We start from the raw sequence: 17,917 nt of genomic DNA on the forward strand, positions 1-17,917 counted from the left end.
CCCGCTGTCGCCGTTGCTATTTGCGTTGGCCATAGAGCAGTTGGCGATGGCTCCTAGAGGGTCGGCGGAGTGGCGGGGGATTATGAGAGGACAGAGGGAGCATCGGGTGTCTCTATGCCGATGACCTCTTGCTGAATGTTTCGGATCTGTTGGAGAGTATGGGAAGTATTATGGGCCTGTTGGGGAGGTTTGGAGGGTTCTCGGGTACAAACTGAATGTAGGGAAAAGCAAGGTTTTCCCGGTGAATGAGCTGGCACAGCGGGCGAATTTAGGTGGGGTTCCATTTCCGGTAGCGAGAGATAGATTGAGGTATTTGGGGATTCAGGTAGCAAGGGAATGGACGGGGCTCCATAAGTGGAACTTAACGTAGCTGGTGGACGAGGCTAGCTAGGATCTTAAGAGGTGGGATACTCGGCACTTAATGTTGGCGGGGAGGGTCCAAGTGGTTAAAATGAATATTCTGCCGAGGTGCTTGTTTAGCTTTCGGCCATCGCGGAGGTCCACAGCAGGCGACTCGGACAAATAGAGTGCCCTCACGGCACAGGCCCGCCCGCGGATCGGTGGGCTCCGATCGTGGGCCAGGCCACCGTGGGGCACCCCCCGGGGCCAGATACCCCCGCGCCCCCCCTGAGGACCCCGGAGGCCGCCCGCAGGGCCGGGTCCCGCCGGTACGTACCCACCTTAATTTACGCAGGCGGGACAGGCCTAAAACGGGCAGCCACTTGGCCCATCGCGGGCCGGAGAATTCGGGCGGCCCCGGGGCCCATTGCATCTCCCCGGTCCTCGCCATTCTCTGAGGCAGGCGGCACGATTCACGTCAGGGGGATTTTTAGGGAGCCGGAGAATTCGGCGGCCGGCGGGGGTGGGATTCACGCCGACCCCCGGCGATTCTCCGACCCGGCAGTGGGTGGGAGAATCCCGCCCCATGTCTTTCAGGACTTGTTGGAGAAAACTGGAGCACCCGGAGGAAACCCATGCAGACAAGAAGAGAACATGCAGACTCCGCACAGACAGTGACCAAAGCCGGGAATCGAACCTGGGATCCTGGTGCTGTGAAGCAACAGTGCTACCCACTGTGCTACCAGGAGGTGGAGGGAAGTGGAGCTGGTCAAGGTGAGGAATTTGTATTTGGAGGAAGGGTTCGCCAGTCTGGAGGACCTAAGGGAGAGGGTAGAGCTGCCGAGGGGGAGTGAGTTCAGGCACCTGCAGGTTCGAGACTTTGCGCAAAAGGTCTGGAGAGGGTTCCCTAGGTTGCCGGGATACATCCTGCTGGAGGGACTGCTGCTTCCGGATGTGGAAGGGGCAGGAAGAATCCGGGAATATATACAAGTGGCTGGGGGAGCAGGGAGGTGAACGGGTGGTGAAGATCAAGGAATGGGAAGCAGAGTTGGGAATGGAGATCAATTGGGGAGTATGGAGTGACGCACTGAGAAGGATAAATGGGACCTCCTCTTGTGCAAGGATGAGCCTGATACAGTTTAAGGTGGTGCACAGGGTGCATATGACTCGGGCGAGAATGAGTGGGTTCTTTCAGGGGGTAGCAGATGAGTGTGAGAGGTGTGGGTGGGGACCAGCAAATCACGCACACATGTTTTGGGGTTGTGAAAAATTGGAAAGATTCTGGGCGGGAGAGTTCGCGGTCTTAGCCAGGATAGTGGAGGAGGAGGGAGTGGACCCGGACCCTTTGGTGGCGATATTTGGGGTTTCAGAGAAGCCGGAGTTCATGGAGAGGAGGAAGGCCGATGTCATGGCCTTCGCCTCTCTGATTGCACGGCGACAAATTTTGCTGGAGTGGCGCTCGGCATCGCCACCGTGGATAACGGCTTGGTTGGATGACCTGTGCAACTTCCTGTGGTTGGAGAAGATAAAGTATGAGTTAAGGGGCTCTGCAGGGGGGTTTGAGAAAAGATAGGGAATGTTTGTGACCGTGTTTGAGGAGCTGTTCGTCCCTGGGGGGTTGGGGGTGCGTAAAAAAAGGGGGAAATCTGTACAGACTATGGTTGATTGCTGGAAAGTATGTTTCCCAGGGTGTTTATTTGCTGTATCCTGTTTTGATATTTGTTTGTATTAAAATAATTTTTTTTAAAAAGGAATGGAGGTCAGCAACGCCGCCGGGGGTGGCAGCTGGCCTGACTAGGAGACTTGTATGACTTTCTCTATTTGGAAAGATTAAATATGAATTAAGGGGTTCAGCGGAGGGCTTTGAGGTAAGGTGGGAGGGTGTTCGTGGCAATGTTTGAGGAGCTGTTCGGCGCAGGGGAGAAGCGGGTGTGGGGTGAAAATGGGGGGAAACCTGTATAAACTGTAGAATTGTGGGATGGGGAGCATATTCCCCGAATTGTTCATGTTTCGTAACTTTGAATATGTTTGGAATAAAATACATTTTTAAACAAAGGGAATACAGGGGGTGCAGAGCTGGGCCCATCTGCACAAGTTAAATTTGACAAATGTGGTGGAGGGAATGAAGGAAGATTTTAAGAGGTGGGATGTGTTGCCGTTATTGTTGGCTGGAAGATGGTAACGGTGAGAGTGTTGCTGAAGTTTTTGTTTGTCTTCCAGAACCTCCTGATCTTTGGGCCCAAATTATCTTTCAGAACACTCAGTAAAGTCTCGAAGTTTCTGGGTGCGTAAGGTACCTCGGACTAGAAGGGTGTTCTTGGAGAGGGATAGACAGAGAGGGTAATAGCGTTACCGAACATACTGGGCGGCAAAGGTTAGGGAGTGTGCGGTGGAGGAGAGGTCGGTGTGGGGGCGGATGGAGGAGGCCTCGTGTAGAAGGTCGAGTTTGAGGGCAATATATCTGGCCTTTCTTCCATTCTCGCCGGCCAACAGTGGTATCAGTGTTGAGGGTGTGGAACCAGTGTCAACAGCACTTTAAGATGGAAGGCACCGATTTGTGGCAATCATCTTGGCTGGATTAGACACTAAATTCAGGAGTGTGAGCAGGTCGGCATATAATACCTTAGGGACCAGTTTGTAGGGGGGAGGTTTGCCAAGCTAAAGGAGTTTGAGGTGAAACACCAGTTTCCAAAGGGGAATGGGTTCCATTAACTGCAAATTGGAGACTTTATGAGGGAGGAGCTGACCTCGTTCCAGAGTTGCATCCCTGTGCTACAAGATAAAATTCTGTCGGAGGACGAGCTAGGACGGCACGGTGGCACAGTGGTTAGCACTGCTGCCTCACAGCTCCAGGTTCCCAGGTTCAATTCCAGCCTCGGGTGACTGTCTGTGTGGAGTTTGCACTTTCTCCCGGTGTCTGCGTAGGTTTCCTCCGGGTGCTCCGGTTTCCTCCCACAGTCCAAAGATGTCCAGGTTAGGTGGATTGGCCAGGCTAAATTGCCTTTAGTGTCTAAAAAGTTAGGTGGGGTTGCGGGGATAAGATAGTGGGCTTAAGCCAGGTGCTCTTTGCAAGGGCCGGTGCACACACGATGGGCCGAATGGCCTCCTTCTGCACTGTAAAATCTATGAAATAAATCTATGAAGGTGAGGGTAAGGTTTTGAATATATATATGGAGAGCTGATGGAGAGAGAGCGATATTTGGGGAGGAGGTAACAGAAGTGGGAGGAGGAGCTGGAGGGGATCTTTGAAGCTGGGGTATGGAGCGAGGCTCTGCAAAAGGTAAACTGATCCTCATCATGTGCAAGGCTGAGTCTCATCCATTTTAACTGGTGCATAGGAGCACATGACAGTGTCTAGGATGTGTCAGTTCTTTCCCGAAGTAGAGGATAGATGTGGAAGGTGTGCAGGCGAACCGGCGAACCTTGTCCACATGTTCTAGGCATGTCTGAAGCTGGAGGAGTTTTGGAAAACTTTTCCAGATACAATGTCAAAGACTCTGGGGGTGAAGATGGTTCTGAGGCCGTGGGTGGCAATATTTGGAGTTTTGGAGGATCGGGGAGTGCAGGTTGGGAGAGAGGCTGATGTGTTGGCCTTTGTCTCCCTGGTAGCCCGGAGGCAGATACTGCTTGGATGATGGAACTTGGAGCAGCCTAGGGCGGGGTTATGGGTGACCAACTTGGTGGAGTTTCTGCACCTTGAGGAAATAAGGTTTGCCCTGATAGGCACGGACGAGGTGTTCTTCTCGAGGTGGATGCATTCATCGATTTCTTTAAAGAGTGGCAAAACATCAGCGGGGGAAGGATGGGGTAAGGGGGGGTACCTGGGGAGGGTTGTATTTCTTTCTTTTTGGGGTTCTTACTAAAATCAAAAAGGGGGCTGAGGGAGTGGGCTAGGATGAGGAGATGGGGGATGAAGATGAGGTTACTCTTTGACGAGTATTGGTGTTGCTGTTTTCTTTGTTACTGTATATATTTGAAAATTCCTCTAATACAAATATAGGGCTGGATTCTCCATTTCAGTTTAAACAAAGATAATACAGGGGGTGCACGTGTGACCCGTGAGCGCCGGCGTCTTCTTCGCCTCAGACCACGTGCGGCCCGTGGGCGCCGCCATCTTGCTCGCCTCACAACACATGCGGATCGTGGGCGCCGCCATCTTTAACGCCGCCCGCCACATGCACCCCGTGAGCGCTGCCATCTTCCCCGCCTCAGGAGCCCTGCTCGTCGGGCACCTCATCGGGCCACTCATTGCCTGCAACCGCCGCCGAACACCCACATCTCACCTCCATCAGGATCGACCAGTCCCGACCGCACAACCTCGCGACCGCGTCGACGACAGTGAAGGTCAATGGGCACGAGACATCATGCCTTCTGGACTCCGGGAGCACTGCGAGCTTCATCCATCCCAATTCATAAGGCGCTGCTTCCTCACAGTACACTCCATTAACCAGAAAATCTCCCTGGCCTCCGGATCCCACTCCGTGGCGATCCGGAGGTATTGCACCGCCACCCTCACCATCCAGGGCGTAGAGGTTAGCGGCTTCCGGCTCTACATCCTCCCCAATCTCTGAGCTGCCTGGACTTCCAGTGCAACCTCTAGAGCCTAACCCTAACATTTGGCGGACCCCTACCACCTCTTACTATCTGCGGCCTGACAACCCTGAAGATCGACCTACCTTCTTTGTTTGAGAACCTCACCCCAGATTGCAAACCCGTCGCCACCAGGAGCAGACGGTACAGCGCCCAGGACAGGGCCTTCATCAGGTCTGAGGTCCAGCGGCAGCTACGGGAAGGTATTATCGAGGCCAGCAACAGCCCCTAGAGAGCCCAAGTGGTAGTTGTAAAAACTGGGGAGAAAAACAGGATGGTCGTTGACTGCAGCCAGACCATCAATCGGTACACCCAGCTCGATGTGTACCCCCTCCCACGCATATCTGATATGGTCAGTCAGATTGCACAGTACCGGGTCTTCTCGATGGTAGACCTGAAATCTGCCTACCACCAGCTCCCCATTCGCAAGGGGGACCGCCCGGACACCGCATTTGAAGCGGACGGCCACCTTAACCACTTCCTTCGGGTTCCCTTCGGCGTCACTAACGGGGTCTCGGTCTTCCAACGGGAGATGGACCAAATGGTTGACCGGTACGGACTGCGGGCCACTTTGCCGTACCTGGATAACGTCACCATCTGCAGCCACGACCAGCAGGACCACGATGCTAACCTTTCCAAATTCCTCCACACCGCCAAACTCCTCAACCTAACCTACAACAAGGAGAAGTGCCTGTTCAGCACGGACCGATTAGCCATTCTCGGCTATGTGGTTCAGAACGGAGTTCTCGGGTCCGACCCCGATCACATGCGCCCCTTCATGGAACTCACCCTCCCCCACTTCCCCAAGGCCCTGAAACGATGCCTGGGGTTCTTCTCGTACTACGCCCAGTGGGTCCCAAACTATGCGGACTAGGCCCGCCCACTCATTTACTCCACCGTTTTCCCACTAACGACCGAGGCTCACCAGGCCTTCAACCATATCAAGGCCGACATCGCCAAGGCCGCGATGCGCGCGGTCGACGAGACGCTACCCTTCCAAGTCGAGAGCGATGCATCAGACGTCGCTCTGGCCGCCACCCTCAACCAGGCAGGCAGGCCCGTGGCATTCTTTTCCTGCACCCTCAATGCCTCCGAAATTCAGCACTCCTCTGTTGAAAAGGAGGCCCAAGCCATACTAGAAGCTGTGCGGCATTGGAGGCATTATCTGGCCGGCAGGAGATTCACTCTCCTCACTGACCAACGGTCAGTTGCCTTCATGTTCAACAACACACAGTGGGGCAAGATCAAAAACGACAAGATCTTGAGGTGGAGGATCGAACTCTCCACCTACAATTACGAGATTTTGTATCACCCCGGTAAGCTCAACGAGCCCCCCGATGCCCTATCCCGAGGTACATGTGCCAGCGCACAAGTGGACCGACTTCGGACCCTGCACAACGACCTCTGCCACCCAGGGGTCACCCGTTTTTATTTTCACTTCATAAAGGCCCGCAATCTGCCCTACTCCATCGAGGAAGTCAGGGCTATCACCAGAGACTGCCAGCTCTGCGCGGAGTGTAAACCGCATTTCTACCGGACAGACGGAGTGCACCTGGTGAAGGCCTCCCGCCCCTTTGAATGCCTCAGCGTGGATTTCAAAGGGCCCCTCCCCTCCACTGACTGAAACACGTACTTTCTTAACGTGGTTGATGAATACTCCAGATTCCCCTTCATCGTCCCATGCCCCGATATGACGTCTGCCACCGTCATCAAAGCCCTCAACACCATCTTCGCTCTGTTCGGTTTCCCCGCCTACATCCACAGCGACCGGGGATCCTCATTTATAAGCGATGAGCTGCGCCAGTACCTGCTCAGCAAGGGCATTGCCTCGAGCAGGACGACCAGCTATAACTCCCGGGGAAACGGGCAGGTGGAGCGGGAGAATGGGACGGTCCGGAAAGCCGTCCAGCTGGCCCTACGGTCCAGAAATCTCCCGGCCTCCCGCTGGCAGGAGGTCCTCCCCAACGCCCTTCACTCCATTCGGTCGCTCCTTTGCACCGCAACTAACAAAACTCCCCATGAACATCTCTTTGCCTTCCCCAGGAAATCCACCTCCGAGGTTTCGCTCCCAACGTGGCTGGCAGCTCCAGGACGTGTTCTCCTCCGCAAGCACATGTGGCTCCATGTGGCGGACCCGTTGGTTGAGAGGGGACAGCTACTTCAAGTAAACCCGCAGTACGCCTACGTGGTGTACCCCAACGGCCGGCAAGACACAGTCTCCTTCAGGGACCTGGCGCCAGCTGGGTCTCCACACACCCCCCCCTTCCCTGGGGCACTCCCCCTCCCCCCAGCGTACCCCTCCACAGCCCCGCTCCAGGACAATCTGTCCTCCCCTTGGTCCCACCCGGGGATGAAGATGAGGTCAGCACGCTCCCGGAGTCACCGACGACCGAACCGACGCCTGCATTGCCACCGGGACTGCGGCGCTCGCAACGACGGATCAAGGCGCCCAATCGTCTGAATTTGTAAACTTTTCTGGAAATGTTAAACACCTGCATGTAAATAGCCTTCCACCACCCCCGCTGGACTCTTTTTTAACGGGGTGAATGTGGTCGTCACCACTGTTGTATATAACGTATATGAGGTGTATTACGGTAAGGCCCCTGTACTACAGGTACAGGGGTAGATCCCTGCCTGCTGGCTCCGCCCAGTAAGCAGAGTATAAATGTGTGGGCTCTCCGAGCTGCAGCCATTTCGGCAGCAGCTGCGAGAGGCTACGCATCTCTGCTTAATAATGCCTCCATTACACTCTACTCTAATCTCGTCATACTTGATAGTGCATCAGTCCCACACCAGCTGTCCCCTCCCAATCTGCCTCTCCATCTCCCCACTGTCCAACCATTCTCACACCCACCCATTTACCCCCCTCTCCCCCCCCCCACCCCCCGTCAATGCCCTATCCCACCCTCCCAGTGTCTGTGTTACATCACTCCTGGGTGATGGGCTTGTTTCGGCACTGTCAGTGGGACATTATATAAGGCAGGAGGGTGATGATAACCCCCACCATGAGGTGAGCTCTGGTGCTCCTCAATCTATGCATATGTCTGCTGACAGCGCGCTCACACCCATCATCTGCAGGTGGTGTGCCTGGAGTGGGGGAGGGCTCATGTCTAGAACCACCGTGCCAGGTAGGTTCGGGGCGGGGGATGGTGGAAGAAAAATGGGGTGGGGGCGTGTGGGCTGGCCCGCAGTGTGGAATAACATGACAGAGGCTTCACATGTCTCTGGGTGTAACGTATTTTGATGGTGAACAATCATGACTCTTAACTGTCCCTTGCTCCCGATGATGCAACCCCACCCACCCTTCCCCTCCAGTGCCATCTCAGTGATCCTCAAATGCTTAGCCCTCTGTGCTCTGCCGCTAGCTCTAGGTGGTCCCCAGGATCCCCTGATCCCGAGATGCAGCATTGTCAGGAGGGGTGGACTCGGGAGAGCTGGTGACTTCTGTCGTCTCTCCGTGGGGAGGCTCCGTGTGGGCCTCTGGTGCTCCCTCCTGCCGGATGCTTCTGGTTGGGTCCAGGGAGTCACCTGAGGATGGAGGGCTGCTGGAGTGATCTCCAGGCTGGCAGTGCCAAGGTGCCTGGGTGCTGGGGGATAGCCAAGGTGCCACACTGCACTGTCATTGATCACCCAGTGGCCTGAAAGACCACCCTGGTGCCGTTCCACCTGGTCCACATTTGGGTCGACCAGTATTAAATGACACCTGGCTGGCCTCTCCCTGGGGAGGCTGGTAGATGCTGGGAGCTGGTTTGATCTGGCATCAGCATGGTTAAGTGGGTTCCTATATCTGGTTAGATCTCACAAAGTGCAATGGTTGTCCATCCAGGGGGAGGCCTCTCCCAGCATCTACCAACCAATAAATCACCCCAATATTTCACTTTTATAAATTTTACTTTAACAATCAAATCAAAATCAACATGAATTAAACATGAACAAAAAGAACATTGTGGTCAATGTAAACCATAAATTACATATTAAGTAGCAGATACAACAAATAGAACTCACAGATTTCCTGGGCAGTTAACTCAACATATGTGGCACCAATTCCAGCCAAAAAGTCCTCAAAGACTCTCGTCTCCCTTTTCCAGCTCCTTTTCTTCAAATATTTAGGACGAGGTCTATGGGTCGCATCTCCTGCTGGAATTGGAACATGACACAGCCGGTCAATGCCAGGAGAGGCCCCCCCTGGACTTCCTGATCTCTGTTGCGCTTTGTGAAATCTAACCAGATCTCGCGAGACGTCGCGATCAGGATCCTCACCTAACTGGCTCCTGGCATCTACTGGCCACCTGAGGGAGATCCCAGTTGGGTGCCTTTTAGCACTGGTCCACACAAACATGGACCAGACGGAACGGCACCCGGGGGATCGCCAAGGCTATTGGTGGCACCCCGGCCCATCCCCAGCACATGGGCACTTTGACACTGCTAGGCTGGCACCTTGGCATTGTCACCCTGGCACTGCGAAGGCATTCAGGTGGCACTGCCAGGGTGGCACTGCCAGGGTGCTTGGTTACCAGTGTGGCACTGTCAAGGATCAGGGCCAGAGGGGGTCCATATTCATGAAAGGAGGTGTTGAGGGGGCGTACGAAGGGTGGGGGGCGATGAAGGGCAGGTATGAAAGGGCCTCCGGAAGGTTGGGGACGGGTGAAGGGTGGAATCCTGGAAGAGGGCTGCCGAAGGGGGTATGGGCATGCCAGCAAAGTTGGGGCCCCAGCTACCCCAGAGAAGTGTGTCCTTGGGTAAATATGGCGTTATGCCCATGTGTGTGGGGGGTGACATTGCCCATGAGTGGGAAGTGTGGGAGACTCACAAGCTCACTTAGAGATTGGGGCATCCTTTCAAAATGGTTGCCCGATTTATGAGGAGCTGGTCCCGCCAACGGGTTCAGCTCCCCAGTGATGGAAATAATTCTGTGTGGGCTAGCCCGGAGAGGAACTCCCCAGGGCCCAAAACAGTGACTAAGTGTGATAAGATAGCGGTGGGGAACCCGCTAAAAGAGCCGGAGAGAAACTCCCAACCAAACCCTCTGAAATGACACTTGGAAAAATTTACGTTAGATCGCGTCCTTAGTTACCGTTTCTTTCCTGATTGCAGCTCACAGGTAACCGAGTTCCATGGGCCTGGTCTTCACCAGAACAGTGCACTTCTCCAGAACCTCCTCGGTTCTGCTCATGACAGCCTTGATTGTGTAGCTCTCCCAGTATGACCTTTATCCCACCCCACAGTGGCAACTCTGTGTGCTATATGGCTCTGGTCAGTAAATATCTTTTGAGCAACAAAAACAGCTGCAGGAAACTTGTATTTTCCTGGATCCGGCTTAATTTTCTTCAGCAAGCCTGCACTACACCGATGGATGCTCTGATAACTTCCAGTATTTTATCTGTTTCAACCAATTTCAGTTTCCCCAAAAACCTGAAATTTTAATTTCCCTACAATGCTGAAGATTCAGTTTCCCTCTTAGTTAGGGTCCGACTAAAATAAATAAAGTCTTTGAAACAAGGGTGGGTGCACCCAACAGAGCATTCGACAAGTCGTCTGTTTAGTCAACAGTTTGCACATGCTTCCCCACTAGTCCATCAGACCGCAGATTCCTTCACAAATGTAACAGTAACTTTGTGGTGACGTGATTACCATATTGTAAATAAGTGTTGACTCAGAGGTATGCTTCTACCAGATGGAAAGTAATAGTCCACATGGTTCATATTTTAGGAATGAGGATGTATGCTGAACCCAAACAGCTTTCACCTTATATGAGTGTTCACTTGCCTGTCTTTTGTTTCTAACATTATAGGTTCGTCAAATCCGGACGTTATCAAGATCTCCTCTCTCCTGGACCTTAATTCTAAATTAGAAGGGTACTACAAGAGAGGATATGTTGTTGCCACCATCCACCCTACAATTCTTTCTGTGGGGAGAAGGAAACAATCTCCATTGAGTTACATCTATAGAGTTATATTAAGTAAAATGAGATCAGCGTAAGTTAAATTCATAGCTTCAAGTTTTTTCCTTTAAACCATGAATTCTGTTGTGCAATTAAGAATTCTATATCAAAAAATGCCAGTGTTTCATGTTAGATGGTTGTAATAATAATCACATCTTTGAAGCAGCTATTATTATAGTGAAGGTAAAATGTAGAATTCTAATTCTAATTCCAGGAGGACAGCATTGGCTATTCCCGCCAGCTGTGCACCCTAGTCCGTGGGTTTCCTGGCAGCGTGGGGTGGCTTCAATGGGAAATCCCAGTGACAAGCGGCGGGAGTATAGAATCCTACTGTCAGGGAATAGCGCGATGGGGTGGGGAACTGGAGAATCCCACCTATTGTAACAATTTGGCTGATGCAGGCGACACGATGGCACAACGGTTAGCAGTACCGCCTCACAACGCCAGGGACCTGGGTCTATTGCGCCTTTGGGTGACTGAGTGGAGTTTGCATGTTCTTGCTATGTCTGTGTGGGTTTCCTCCAGTTGCTCCGGTTATCTACCACAGTCCTTCGTGGGACAATAACCATTCCTAAGCAGAAACTAACTTGGATTGAAATATTTTATGGTTAAATCAATTCTAAGGTTAACATTTCACTGCTTCCTCCATATACCTAAAGGAAATTATAATTCTTATAAAGCTAAAAGAAACAGTCTTCTTCGAGGCAATGTCCAAAGTGGTGGGGTTGAGGGTGGAGCCATGCCTGAAAGTGGCGGTCTTCGGGGTATCAGACCAGCCTGATCTCTTCATGGGGAGGAGGGTGGACTTTGCCTCCCTGATCGCCCGCCGTAGAAGCTCGGCTGGCGGTCAACAGCACCACCCAAAGCTGCAGACTGGCTGTCCGACTTATCAGAATTTCTCCAAGTGGAGAAAATCAAATTCGCCATCCATGGGTTGGAAGAGGGCTTCCACAAAACATGGGGGCCATTCACCCGACTGTTCCAGAACCTGTTTGTGGCCAACATATAAATAATTAAGTAGCTAGGGGCCAGGGAGAAATAGCGAGGACAAGACAGAAAGAGAAAAGCAAGGGAGGACCCGGGTGGGGGGGAGCAAGGTGAGGTAGCAAATCCAGCAAGAAAGAATGGGGGCAGCAGTGAAGAAGGGGGGAGGGGAGGAAGGGAGGGAGGGGGAAAGGGGGGGAGAACAAAAATGGGAAGTCAGAAGGGGGAAGAGATAAGAGAACAGAAATGGGGGGGTGGGGGGAATGGGAGGGGGGAGAGCACAGGGGAAGGCAACAGTGGCAGCAACCACAGCACGGCAAGAGAACGCAAAGAAAAACGGGAAGGAGAAATGAGCAATGGGCGATGTCGTGGCAACTACACAAAAGAATGTAAAAAGCATTAGGGGGCACCACCCAGGTGCCCCCTCCAGCCTTGTAAGATGATCTGTAAAAAGAGAATAGAAGAGAAGGGAGGAAAGAACTCCCGGCCGGTTATAATTCCTAGATCCTATGTGCTTTGTAAGGTATATACCTGTATTTATAACTTGTACAAACCCAACAAAAAACATTAAGAAAAAATAAAGCTAAAAGCAAAGGCAGCACGGTGGAGCAGTGATCAGCACTGCTGCCTCAAGGCGCCGAGGACCAGGGTTTGATCCGGGCCCCGGGTCACTGTCCATGTGGAGTTTGCACATTCTCCCTGTGTCTGTGTGGGTCTCACCCCACAACCCAATGATGTGCAGGGTAGGTGGATTGGCCACGCTAAATTGTCAGCACCTTTGAAAGAAAGATGGCACCGGAGCGAGGCGACTTCTTGCAAGCTGTGCCCAGCATGCCATGATATGCAAACATGCAACCAATGAACACTCAGAATAGGACACAACCAATGGGCAGTCTGGACACTCAGAGGTGGCATCACCACAAGGGGGCATAACATAAACACTATAAAAGGGATGAGGCACTCACACCCTGCCTCTTTCCACAGACAGACATCTAGAGAGTTAGACAGGGTTGATCAGCAGCATCACATCCCAGCACGTGGCTTAGAGCAAGGCTGGTACAGTTAGACTGAGTTACTACAGTTAGATTAGCAGAGAGTCAAACCCATTTGAGAACTGTGTTAATAGTTCAATAAACACGTTGAACTCATTTCAGAGTCTGGAGCATCCTTTAGTTAAGACTGCATCAAGTAGCAGCCTGTGTTATCTGAAGCAGCAGAACACAACACAGCATACCCTCTAAATCTATCTTTTACTCTTGTTCTATGCTTCTAAAACTTCATTCTATCTCTTTTAAACTCTCTAACAATGTTCTAATTCAATTACTTATAGATTATTAAGTTGATCTTTTCTCTACACCTTGCTATAACTGTAACATTATATTCTACAGTCTCTCCTTCCTTCCCTATGTACAGTATGCATTATTTGTACAGTATGCAAGAAATAATTTTCACTGTATACTAATACATGTGACAATAATAAATCAAATCAAAGTCCCTTCATTAGAAAAAAATAAATAATTGGGTACCCTACATTTTTTTTTAATTTAGAGAATTAAAAAGATAAAGCTAAAAGCATTCATTACTTTTGTTCTGATTCATGTTTATTTACTTCAATGCAGGAGAAAGAAGTCAGAACAAGGAGAACAAATACACTGCAAGTTAGTTGTTGAAGAATGGTCTGTAAGCAATCAAACATTCTCCAGTGATGTTGTGAAAGGACTTTTAGACAAGGTACACTTTCTCATTGCTCACGTTAGTGAATCGTGTTCAGTCACTGTCAGAGTTGTGTCCACAACGTTTGTGAGTACATCAGGTCCTAATAGAGTGTGAGTGTGTGCGTGTATGTGTGCGTATCCAGTAGATGAGTAATAGTTCAGTTTTGAGTCTGATCAATTAGATCATTTTGGCCCAAAACGTCCGATCAGTCAGAACCCGTGTGTCATGCTGATCACGTAGAAAATGACACACTTACATACGTTTAAAATGCTCTGACTTCTGATCCCCAATGTTGAAGACCTTCCTTAGTGTAGGAATCTTCACAGAGCAGCAAAGAGAATCTGTGCAGAACCCACAGGCAATTTTACTGCACTAGTTGCCATATTCTGGTAAGTTTTTAAAATTTCCCCAAGCTTCTAAATGTGTTAGTAAATGGGTGAGTGTGTAGGTCTGTAAGTGGGTAGGTGGATGAGGTGGCAGCTGGGTAGGGTGGGTGAGTAGATTGGTGGGTCAGAGGGATTAGCAGGATAGTCAGGTCAGGGGAGGGGAGGGGAAGTCAGGGGATCAGGGAGTAGAAGTAGGTGATGGTGGATAGTCAGGTCAGGTCAGGGGATCGTTGGGAGTCAAGGGAGGAGTCAGGGGAGGTGTCAGTTGCATAGTTGCCCAAGATTTAGTCGAGGATTTCTCTGTCTAACATTTCACAGGTAACTATTCAGTTAAGTAAACCGGTGTTGGCCAAAGTCTCTGACTTCCGGTGGCCACAGGCAGGAGAAGGTTGCACATAAGGTAGTTCCCGCCATGGTCTTTATTTTTCTGACTTTTTAACACCGTTCTCGGGGAGTTTGGTTATCAAAACCAGCCTATCGTATGGGATAAGGAATTTGTCAGCAAAAATATGTCAAAATCTATGAAGAAAGTTGGAGGCAAGAAGATTACATTCTTCGACAAAGCGAGAAAGCCCACAAAGCTCAGCAAGAGGGAAATGGGTGGACCCGGCGTTTGGTGGGGCTGCTCATGTCACAGTGGAAACGCAGACTGAGGTGATGCCGCAGGAGTTTGAAGAACAGTTTGCGAAGCATTTTGAGGAGCAGGGCAGGGTAAAGATTTACTCCCTTAAGCGGTCAATCGATGAGGTTCAATTCAGGAGAAGCTGGAGAAAACCCTCGGGGGTGGTGAAGGAGCATGGAGAGGTGCTGAAGGGTGTGAAGGCGGCCTTGTCACAGCAGGGTGATCAAATCACCTCATTGGAAGCTGAGATGTTGCCATTGGAGGAGAGGATCAAGACTCTGGGAGCAAAGGTAGATGCTTGGAGAACAGGTGGAGGAGACAGAACCTCAGAATCATGGGGATGCTGGAGGGGTTGGGGGTTCCAAAGCTGACTGAGTACTTTTCTTGGCCAAAGTGAATCGGGACTCGAGGTGGGTAGGAGGCACCATCACCGTATACCAAGATCGTGGAGCAGAGTTGGCAAAGCGACGTGCGGCTTTTAATAAGATGAAGTCAGCGCTCTGCAGGAGTGGGGTCAGGTGTGGCATGGTGTGGGAGCGGCACGGTGGCGCAGTGGTTAGCACTGCTGCCTCACGGCACTGAGGACCCGGGTTCGATAATGGCCCTGGGTCACTGCTTTGCGGAGTTTGCACATTCTCCCCATGTCTGCATGGGTATCAACTCCAGAATCCAAAGATGTGCAGGGTAGGTGATTGGCCACGCTAAATTGCCCCTTAATTGGAAAAAAAGGTGTGGCGTGGTATCCCTGTGTGGTAAACCACTGTAATGTATAATACGTATATTGTGGTAATGGCCACCTCCCTCCGGCGTCACCAATGGGGTCTCGGTCTTCCAACGAGAAATTGACCGAATGGTTGACCAGTACGGGCTGCGGGCCACATCTCACTTCCATCACGATCGACCAGTCCCGACCGCACAACCTCGCGACCGCGTCGACGACAGTGAAGGTCAATGGGCACGAGACATCATGCCTTCTGGACTCCGGGAGCACTGCGAGCTTCATCCATCCCAATTCATAAGGCACTGCTCCCTCACAGTACACTCCATTAACCAGAAAATCTCCCTGGCCTCCGGATCCGACTACGTGGCGATCCGGGGGTATTGCACCGCCACCCTCACCATCCAGGGCGTAGAGTTCAGCAACTTCCGGCTCTACGTCCTCCCCAATCTCTGAGCTGCCTTGCTAATCGGCCTGGACTTCCAGTGCAACCTCCAGAGCCTAACCCTAAAATTTGGCGGACCCCTACCACCTCTTACTATCTGCGGCCTGACAACCCTGGAGATCGACCTACCTTCTTTGTTTGAGAACCTCACCCCAGATTGCAAACCCGTCGCCACCAGGAGCAGACGGTACAGCGCCCAGGACAGGGCCTTCATCAGGTCTGAGGTCCAGCAGCTGCTACGGGAATGTATTATCGAGGCCAGCAACAGCCCCTGGAGAGCTCAAGTGGTAGTTGTAAAAACTGGGGAGAAAAACAGGATGGTCGTTGACTACAGTCAGACCATCAATCGGTACACGCAGCTCGATGTGTACCCCCTCCCACGCATATCTGATATGGTCAGTCAGATTGCACAGTACCGGGTCTTCTCGATGGTAGACCTACCACCAGCTCCCCATTCGCAAGGGGGACCGCCCGGACACCGTGTTTGAAGCGGACGGCCGCCTTAACCACTTCCTTAGGGTTTCCTTCGGCGTCACTAACGGGGTCTCGGTCTTCCAACGAGAAATTGACCGAATGGTTGACCAGTACGGGCTGCGGGCCACGTTCCCGTACTTAGACAATGTCACCATCTGCGGCTATGACCAGCAGGCCCATGATGAAAACCTCCGGCACTTCCTCCACACTGCCAAACCCCTGAACCTCACTTGCAATAGGGAAAAGTGTGTTTGCCGCACAACCTGCCTGGCCATCCTCGGCTACGTTGTGGAAAACGGAGTCCTGGAGCCCGCCCCTGACCCCATGCGCCCCCTCCTGGAACTCCCCCTCCCCCACTGCCCCAAGGCCCTGAAGAGATGCCTGGGGTTCTTCTCCTATTAGGCCCAGTGGGTCCCCAATTATGCGGACAAGGCCCGTCCACTTATTAAATGCACCATTTTCCCCCTGACGGCTGAGGCCTGCCTGGCCTTCAACCGCATCAAGACAGATATTGCCAAAGCCACGATACACGCTGTGGACGAGTCCATCCCGTTCGAAGTGGAAAACGATGCGTTGGACTTTGCTCTGGCCGCTACCCTCAACCTGGCGGGCTGGCCCGTGGCTTTCTTCTCCCGTACCCTCCATGTCTCCGAAATTCGACACTCCTCCGTCGAAAAGGAAGCCCAAGCCATTGTAGAAGCTGTGCGACATTGGAGGCATTACCTGGCCGGTCGGCGATTCACTCTCCTCACTGACCAACGGTCGGTTGCCATCATGTTTAACAATACACAGCGGGGCAAGATCAAGAATGACAAGATTCTGAGGTGGAGGATCGAGATCTCCACCTACAACTACGATATCTTGTATCAACCTGGAAAGCTCAATGAGCCCCCAGATGCCCTATCCCGCTGAACATGTGCCAGCGCACAAGTAGACTGACTCCGGACCCTCCACAATGACCTCTGCCACCTGTGGTCACCCGTTTTTTCACTTTATCAAGGCTCGCAACCTGCCTTACTCCATCGAGGTCAGGACTGTGACCAGGGACTGCCAGGTCTGCGTGGAGTGCAAACCACACTTCTACTGTCCAGACAGAGTGCGCCTGGTGAAGGCCCCTCGCCCCTTTGAGCGCCACAGCAGCAATTTCAAAGGGCCCGTCCCCTCCATTGATCGTAACGTGTACTTCCTCAACATCGTTGATGAATACTCAAGATTCCCCTTTGCTATCCCATGCCCTGACATGACCTCTGCCACCGTCATCAAGGCCCTGCACAGTCTTTTCACCTTGTTCGGGTTCCCCACCTACATCCATAGTGACCAGGGTTCCTTCTTCATGAGCGACGAGTTGCGTCAGTTCCTGCTCAGCAATGGCATTGCCTCCAGCAGGATGACCGGCTACAACCCCCGGGGCAACGGACAGGTGGAGCGGGAGAACGTGACAGCCTGGAAGGCCGTCCTTCTTGACCTACGGTCTAGATGTCTCCCAATCTCCTGCTGGCAGGAGGCCCTCTCCGATGCGCTCCACTCCATCCGGTCGTTCCTGTGTGCTGCCACCAACAAGACCCCTCACGAACGTATGTTTGCCTTCCCCAGGAAGGCCACCTCCGGGGTCTTGCCTCCGTCCTGGCTGACAGCCCCAGGGCCCGTCCTTCTCCGGAAGCAGGCGAGGAGCCATAAATCAGATCCCCTCGTCGAGATGGTA

At 52.3% G+C, this 17,917-nt stretch overlaps 1 protein-coding gene across 2 annotated transcripts in view; it reads left to right on the forward strand.

Moving 5' to 3' along the window:
* The window catches only part of rftn2 (raftlin family member 2), a 128,569-nt gene that overhangs the window by 27,875 nt on the left and 82,777 nt on the right, over positions 1-17,917 (forward strand). For both annotated transcript variants that reach the window (XM_038789078.1, XM_038789079.1), the window contains 2 exons: positions 10,721-10,904; positions 13,474-13,585. In XM_038789078.1, the coding sequence (XP_038645006.1) occupies positions 10,721-10,904; positions 13,474-13,585 (296 nt within the window). The remainder of the gene's footprint in view (positions 1-10,720; positions 10,905-13,473; positions 13,586-17,917) is intronic.

This window comes from Scyliorhinus canicula, chromosome 2 (assembly GCF_902713615.1).
Source record: "Scyliorhinus canicula chromosome 2, sScyCan1.1, whole genome shotgun sequence".
Lineage (NCBI taxonomy): Eukaryota > Metazoa > Chordata > Chondrichthyes > Carcharhiniformes > Scyliorhinidae > Scyliorhinus > Scyliorhinus canicula.